At 36.8% G+C, this 8,961-nt stretch overlaps 1 protein-coding gene across 1 annotated transcript; it reads right to left on the bottom strand.

The window, feature by feature from the left end:
• Positions 1–6,759: 6,759 nt before the first annotated feature.
• Positions 6,760–8,346, bottom strand: LOC149933306 (zinc finger MYM-type protein 1-like). Its single transcript, XM_090157265.1, has one exon. The coding sequence runs from the start codon at positions 8,344–8,346 to the stop codon at positions 6,760–6,762; it is 1,587 nt and encodes a 528-aa protein (XP_090013391.1).
• Positions 8,347–8,961: the final 615 nt, after the last annotated feature.

Below are 8,961 nucleotides of genomic sequence, written 5' to 3'. Positions count from 1 at the left end.
ATAATTCCGTCCAACCTACATAGCGTTTGGTTACAATCAGCTCCAAATGATGACGAAGTCAACCGGAATTTTCTGGCAGCTAACCAGTCCTCACATTTTGATTGTACTCTTGTGCCTTTTTCTAAATCTATGCACTCTGCTTGTGACAGCTGTAGAGCCTAAAATTTGTTATACCAAAAATTAAATTACCATGTGTTTTAGTAAATGAAATTTTAAAAATATTACCTCAAAAACTGACGATTCCTTCTGAATTTAATGGGAAAAACATTGTTGACAAGATAAAGGTTGTAAAATATTCGGGTATGACAACTTACGATATAGTTTCATAACTTAATTTTGAAATTTGAGGTTTGTAAGCTGCTAAGTTGTGTAAGATTTCACCATTAACCATTTGTAATTGATATGTAAGCGGTGAGCCTTTAGGTGCAGAGCCAAACATTGTGTCTTTCCAGTCAACGTTCTGTTGTAATGTATTTCCAAAAAAATCAAAATGTGATCCAAGTTTTGAAACAGCTTGTTCCCGATCTGACTTATATTTGCAAATTTTTTAAGGAGGAAACGTATCCTGTAATAGGGAAAATTAATCCACTTACGTTCCTCGTCATCTAAAAAATAAAGCAGACGATCGTCACGTTGAGAGCAAAACAAGATTTGACCTAAGGCGCCATCTGCACTCAGAAGATCTCTTTAAAATTTCATGCCCCTAGAAATCAGTCTTCCCCAACGTCAAATGACGATAGGTGTATTGCTTTTGTCCAAAGTGACAAAGCCTTAGCCAAATCAGCCACTAAGATAATATAAAACCAATATTAAGTAACATTGAATATTTTCAAACCTTAAATGATATAAATATTTATTTACCTTTAATTTTGTTGTTTTCGAAAACAACAAAATTAAATGTAAAAGGATCCTTCAGCCAAGAACTAAGAAAGACTAAATCTTCTTTATAACACGGCTTTATATACGTTAATTTGGCGTTTGTTAGACCCGTCAAGATTTGACTAAAGTTCGAAAAATTTAAGAGATTATATTTTTACCCGGTTTGATTGATAGTTCTCCACACGGTGGCGCTATATTATTACTTTGATATAGTTTCCGCGGGAGTTTTGAATAATTATCATTCAATAAACATTATGTACAGATATTGTATTAATCCGTTTAGTTCATAATCATAATTGTTCCTTTACTTGAATATTTTCCCTAAGGAAGTCAATGGCTCGGCGGTGAACTATCCGCATTGTAACAATGCGACCCGAGTTCAATTCCTGATTGCGATGACATTTTACATTAAAATACTAAAATATTTAATTAAATATAAGATTAATTTAATCTATAAATATTTAATTAAATATAAGATTAATATCATTTATAAATATTTAATTAAATATAAGATTAATATAATTTATAAATATTTAATTAAATATAAGATTAATATAATTTATAAATATTTAATTAAATTTAAGATTAATATAATTTATAAATATTTAATTAAATATAAGATTAATTTAATTTATAAATATTTAAAATGATGTAGAATAAATTATAGTACTTAACTTTATAACTTTGTAAAGGACATTCGCCAAAGCTGTTTTTTAAAAAAACACCGTAACTTAACAAGCGTTGGTGGCTGAGTGGTTAGAGTACATCTCTTGCACGAGGCAGACCCGGGTTCGATTCCCGGCCGGCGCCAAGAGTTCACAAATTGATACTAAGACGAATACCGTGTACAACTGGTGGAAACCCTGCCTTTGGACGTTGAGAGGTAGCATTGCACTCGGTCCGTCCCAAAGTCATTAAGAAGAAGTTGGAGAGAAAACGCCCATACACACACAACAGACTCAACATCCACAACCGTCATAACACTAACTCAACACCCACAACAGTCACAACACGAAATCAACATTCACGATCTACAACATAACAATAACGAAATATCCGGTGAGCGTTGACGAAAAAAAGCCAACCAAACCCAACCGCAAATCAATCCGTTAACGCTCACCGTCACACGGTGGTTTTGCCAACGCTTCGAGAAACTGCGTACGCAATGATTACACTTTGCTACACAAATGCAGGCCTAACAGACAGACCCACAGACAGACACGGTGATTGTATAGCCCCTCGGAGAGGTAAAAACTACGCGTTAAGAAACATCTGTTAAATGACTGAATATAACATATAAAATTAATATGATGTGAATTTTTGTTCATAAATAGTAACGAGCTATCACTTAAATTTGAAGTAAGTTAAAAAAAAGGGGATTGCTGTAGGCCATGTGTTGGCCAACTACAAAACGTCGACGTCATAAAGATTCAATTCAATTCAATTCAATTCAATTATTTTATTAAATATATCTTTTAAGGTTACATGAGTTGTAGGGCTAAGTCATAATTATACCTTGGGGACGAGCCGGCGTAGCCGGCGAGTCGTCCCCAAGGTATATATAGGTAACGAGCGTTTTAACATTAAAATCGATAAAACTCGATGCCTTCACGCTATGGGAAAGTTAACTTAAAAAGTAGATATTTTGGAGCTGAGGTACCCATAAGTTAGAGTAACTTTTAGACACCTGAACAGGTAAAACGGCTTGGTTTGTGATGAAACTTTTTTAAAGGGATTTTCGTTTATAGTTTAAATTAATTTCCTAGCCATATTATTTCTATTAAATTTGAAAAGAAAGGTTATAAATAAGTTTTCAAGAATTTTGCTGATTTCAATTTACACCAGGTAGCGATAGGCTCAGAAAAAATTGACGTTGTTGCGCTAGCCTCTTTTGAAATGACTTTGGTCCATGAAAAATGAAATAAAATGGCGACCATGCGATGCGTTAGCTCGAGTTTCTTAAGCCTTGGTATTCTAGAAAATAAATGTGTCAAATAATAATATGTGTCAGCGTGGTGAAGCGTGGTGTAGTGGTTATAGGCGTTAGTAATCCATAGCCATTACGTCCTAACGAGGTGGGTTCAAATCTAGTTAGGATGTGTTTCATTTCGATAACATAATTGTTATAATTGAACCTTAATTACTTACTTTTATATTTAAATTCAATGTTAATATGTTAAAGATTTTGGATTTATTAAATATTTCCCCGGAGAATAACCTTGATCTATACCCCACTGGTGATTTCGGAAACTACTCGGATAGAAGGTTTTCTAAAAACGAACAATACCTTTTTCGCCTTCTTTGTGATAGTGAAAACAAAGATTGGTCGAATAGCATAAATGTTATGTTACGTATGACTGCGAGTAAATCAGTAAGTCTATTCCTGTTAATTTTTCTGTGAATCAAATGTATGGTAATTAGGGGTGTGCGAGCACTCGCTTAAATCATGGGCCAAATAATGATAAATCCAGGACATGACTCTGGTACCTTCTCACGTACTAAATCGGTCGTCCACCAAAAGTAACAGGCGGCCATTTTAGTAGGTGGGGAAAAGGAGCAAATAAAAAAAAATTGGGAGCAAAATCAAGCAGAAATTTCTGGTTTCCGGAACGCCATCTAGTGTTGCTTAAGTCGGAATTCGGAAATAAGTGGCGGTTGTTATTCAAAAATCCTGCCATATTGGCCTCTCAGTTTTAGATTAATTTTAACCATTCTAGGAAAGTATTATATAATTATATATATTATACTAATTATGAACTTAGTACGTATAAAAATAAGTACTTACATTTATAACCACACTATATATGATAACTGTGAATAAATATTCCGGGATATTTACTACGACGACCACGTGTATTATTTTTGAAAACTGCCCCTAAAAAATATGCCCCCAAAATGACGTAGGTCCGCGATCGCGCGCTTTTCCCAATAGGGGGCAATAGTGGTCGGGTGTAAGCGCTATTGGACGGGTTTTTCGCATAGAGTCATGTCCTGGATTTATCATTATTTGGCCCATGCTTAAATCGAGTTCGAACTCGAGTACTCGGCTCGAAACTCGATAAGCCTTGTGCAGAAACTCGCCAAACTTTCGAGTTTAAAATTGGTTCAAGGTTAAACTCGATAAAGACTCGTTAAGCAGTTTTCGTATTAACGAGTTTCAGGGCTATGCGAGCACTCGTATAAACCGATTACTCGAATCGAGTTCGAGTATCAGCTACTTTTTTCATTGGATCATGTGACAGATTTCGAATTTTAAATTGTCATGTGATGTTTAAAACAGCTAGCATTGACTGTGTCGTTTTATTTACTGAGAACTGACAAATAGAAACTTGTAGTTGTGTGATAATAAATATTATGAAATTTTGTTGTTTTTTTACGAATATTAGATTGGATCAATAGAAACTCGTTAAAAATTTTAAGACTCGTTAAGGGCTCGAAGCTTAGAAAAGGTTATATTTGAAAACTCGTAATTTCCCTAGGTTTTTCGAACTCGAACTCGATAAGAAAATTTATAAAAACTCGAACTCGATTCGGTAGTCAAAAATTGATACGCGCACACCCCTAATGGTAATAACAAAGAACTAGAAGCTAGTTTGTTTGCTTACATGCAAAGTATGCGAGGTACCAAGTAACCCAGGAATTGGGTATAAACGTTTTGGCGAATCTTAAAGTATATGTTTTCAGTATGGTTTGCTACGTTGAACCCAGCAGAGTACGACTGGTTGGAACTTCATGATCATTTGCGATCTTTTTACCCGTTGAAAGAAAAATCTTTCGAAATTCCAGTTTGTGAATTACGCAATAACGATCTTGTTGCTGTAACACGAGTCGTGTTAGACGACATTACCATAACCAAGAACGTATATATGTATAAGAACGTTGAACAAAAGGCATCGCTTGGGCCATGATTTAATCGGTTTCAAAATTACTCCACCCTAAAATCCGTGTGCAGCGCGCGCTTGAACTAGAAACGGTTTAAACCGCGTTCCTCGCGTGGTTTATTTGGGCGGAGTTATTCTGTACCAATTAAATCATGGCACTAGGCGTCAATTTGATCATTCAACCAAGGATCCTATATGTTAGATATATGATCCTTGGTTCAACGTTCTTATTATAACCGGGCGACGGTAGGTACCTCGACTTTTATATAACCAGGCAACGGTAGTGTGTGCAGTACATTAACTTGGGAAAAGTTCAACCTCAGTGTTTCCTAAATGGCTTACAAGTAGACCTTGTGCCTGATGAAATTAGCGAGTTAAATTTTAGACACAGATAAGTAAACGAAAACTGTATGGTTATGACACAGATAAGTAAACGAAAACTATATGGTTATGACACAGATAAGTAAACGAAAACTGTATGGTTTTGACACAGATAAGTAAACGAAAACTGTATGGTTTTGACACAGATAAGTAAACGAAAACTGTATAGTTATGCCACAAGCGTTACAAATTTAAGTGTATGGATACTGTATTATCAAAAGTAATATAATATAACTAGTAAATTTTTACGTTTTTCCTTGGTGAGGCTTTTTTTCGTACGTAAATGTGTTCTAAGTGTACAGGGTGATTAAAACATTTTTCGTAACTAATGAAAATGTTAATTCAAATATTGCTTATAGTTAATGTATAATCGAGGTCGAGTTGGCGAAACGAAGAAGACCTCCATCAGCATCCCCCTTTGGAAATTTTATTGAAATGTTTCGTCATCATCCTCACCCTTGAGTTTTCCCTAACCGTCGAAGTTATAGTTGGTAAAACCATGCCCTGCCCCCCCCCCAAATTCAACCACCTCCGCTACGCCCCTGAATGTACAGAATACTTAATTAGGTTTTTGAAATTTAACTATAATATGTAAGATCCACTTAAAACACTGCTTGGATTATTATACTCAAATGTGAGTGGCATTTTGATTTCTACATTCGTTGAAGGTTCGTGGGTGGCGGCTAGAGGTGTCAATGAGCGAGCCGAGCCGAATCGAGTTTCGAGCTCGACTCGGTGTTTAGGCTCGACTCGGCTTAGGCTCGACTTGATATGTGCTCAGCTCGTTTATGGATCGGTTCGACAAAGGCTCGAAAAAAACTGACTTGGCTTGAGTTCGACTCGGGTGCCGTTTTAGCTCGCCGAACCCTATTTTAGTCGCGCTCGACTCGATTAAGACTCGCTCGCCGCATAAGTCGCTCAAAATGTCTAAAAGTCAAAATTTAAGCCGGAGAATCCAACCGTAAACCGGTTTCGCCCTTTTGTGGCTCATCAGTACTGTGTAGGATTTCTGGCTTTTCTCGAAAAACTACCGATATCACTAAAACTAATAAAAAGCTGTGTATATAGGGTAACACAGTTGTATATTCGCTCAAAATGGTTTCCGATTTAAATTGCTCTGTTTGACTTGTGTAAAATACATAGTTGTACCGAGCGAGTTTATGAAAATAAATAACCACTTAAAATCCGTCAATTTATGTTTTAAAATTAATTACCCTAACAATAATAAATGCGGCTATTTTAATTGAAACCTTGGTCACCACTCGAGAATGCTATTTACAATTTTTATTCTAGCACCACAAAATCAGTGGCGTAGCTGAGAACTCGGAGGCCCACCGCAATAATCTCAATGAGGCCCCCTTTTAATTTATCAATATAATTAATTTCAAACTCTAACTACAAACGAAACTGTTGCACAGGACGTTCTTGGCGTACATTCTTAAGCAAACTAATGTATTAATAAGGGTAATACGTGAAACGTTCTACAGCCGAAAACAACAATAATATTATTTAATAAAAAACAGACTAACATTGATTTAAATAAAATAAATTTTATTTATACACATCAAAACAAGCATTAAATATATCATAATATATTTTAGTTTAGTCATTACAATGATTACATGCTACTACGAAATCGTTCCGAGCGTTTGGCATTTTTATTTGCAAACTCTTCTATGAGTAAACTGAAATCAAGATTTTTAGCTCTTTCACATTCTATGGCTAACATAGCTAAAGCTGATAATCGCACTTGCGTCATTGTGCTGCGTAAATAGTTTTTTATTATTTTCAGTTTAGAAAAAGATCTCTCTGCCGAGGCTACCGAAACAGGCAATGTTATGTACAGTTTTATAGCTAAAATTACGTCTGGAATGTTACTTAGTAAAGATAAATGATTTTTTATCAAGTATTTAAAAAGATCATTAATGGACATGTTGGGATTGTTGTCTGATATATTTTTTTTAATTAAGTTTCGAAGCGATAAAAGCTGATGTGTAAAATCACTTGATAGTTCTTCAGAATAATAACCTATCAGCTCTTGTGACGCTGTCAAGAGCTCATCATCTTTCATACTTATGAGATTTACTGAAAAAAGACAGCGAAATCGTTGACTTATTGCTCTAATTCCTTCGAATCGAGTGTTTAGTTGTCCAATAATTATATCTAGGTGGGAGTTGAAAACGTGTACTTTATAAAAATGTTTCGCATCTGTGATTACTTCATGTGAAGATAATTCATCGAAAAATGATTTCGATCGTTTAGGTCTCTTTTTTTGGAACTCTACGTCTATTCCCCAGCTTTCAGCTAAAACTTCAGCTTCTTTAACAACACTTTCGAAATTATTTCTTAATTCCTTGACATTTTCCAGTGCTGTTTTTAATAGTTCTGTTGCATATAATAAATCAATATTCTTTGACTGTAACTGTTTTGACACTAAATTTGTCATCTCTAATATCTTACACTCCATGACTAGAAAAACTATAAATTCAAATCTACTCGTATGTTTATATAATGCCTCTGCATCACATCTTGTTTCTTTATCTTTGGATATCAAACTTATTTTTATTAAAGCTTTCATGATTAGCCTAAATCCTGATCGACAAGCGTAGATAGCATCATGTCTAGATGACCATCTTGTTCCACATAGTTTCTTTAACACGGGATATTTTAGTGAATCTGCGGACATCATTTCAAGTAGTATTTCCCAACGCTTTATGCTGACACTAAAGAATATGTACAGCTTTTGAAGAATTTCATAATAAGTTTGCATTTGCACTAAAGATTTAACAGAATCTTCTAAAACTAAATTTAAGTTGTGGGCTATGCAGTGTACGAAAGCCGCTTTTGGTTGTATATTTTTAATTCGTGTTTGTAGACCAGAATAAATACCACTCATTACACTCGCTCCATCATACCCCTGACCACGGCAGTTTTCGATTGATATATTGTTATCCTCTAATATTTTCAAAATTTCAGTTTCTAGCCCGTGAGCGCTTTGATCCGTAACATGAAAAAATCCTAGAAAACTTTCTTGAACAACTAGCTCGCGAAGATTGCCATCATCGTCATACTCGATGCTAACATATCGAATAATAACGCTTAATTGGTCTTGTTTTGATATATCTTGGGTCGTATCTAAGATTATAGAATAAAATTTACTTTCTTGAATATCTTTAATGATATCCTTTTTAACTTGTACCGACATGTTGTCAGAATTTATAGCCCGGTGTACCGGTAAGAAAAGAACCACACCACCGGAGGCCTATCATCAGAATGCCCTACGCCAGCGTCCACAAGCCCGGACAGGTGACAAAACCAGCATGGGTAGCAGAACCCCACTACTGATGGTCGCACCCTCGACGCAAGCCGCTCAACCCAGCAGAAGGTGCAACAATGGGACGACCAGCCCTCCACTTCGCACACAGCAGTGGGATAGAGAACGGATGCTCTTGCAACTCCGGCCGACACCCCACCTACAAAGGCAGGGAGCCAAGCCCTTTGGAGAGAGCTCCTAAAGGGGAACGGCGGGCACACAGCAGCCCGCATAACCCGGCACAGCTGGCACCGGAGATCCCGGTGGGAGCCCAAAAGGCCGGGAGATGGGTCCGCCGTGCCCTCATACGGAGGCCCGCAGCCCCACAGCAGGCTACTCAATCCGCCGAGGCGGCCAGTTTGCCCGGCCCCTCTCCATTAGCCTGGGCCGAAGCCCAGTATCCAGCCCACACCTGACCGAAGTCGGAGGTCGGAGATAGGACCCTTTGGACGGAGCTAACATCTCCCAGTGCGCCACCGCCCTTACGGGTTACAAGAGCCGGACCCC

The sequence above is a fragment of the Leiobunum rupestre genome, chromosome 8 (genome assembly GCF_980474605.1).
Source record: "Leiobunum rupestre chromosome 8, qqLeiRupe1.1.hap1, whole genome shotgun sequence".
Classification (NCBI taxonomy): Eukaryota; Metazoa; Arthropoda; class Arachnida; order Opiliones; family Sclerosomatidae; genus Leiobunum; species Leiobunum rupestre.
This window is presented reverse-complemented; position numbering and strand designations above follow the sequence as displayed.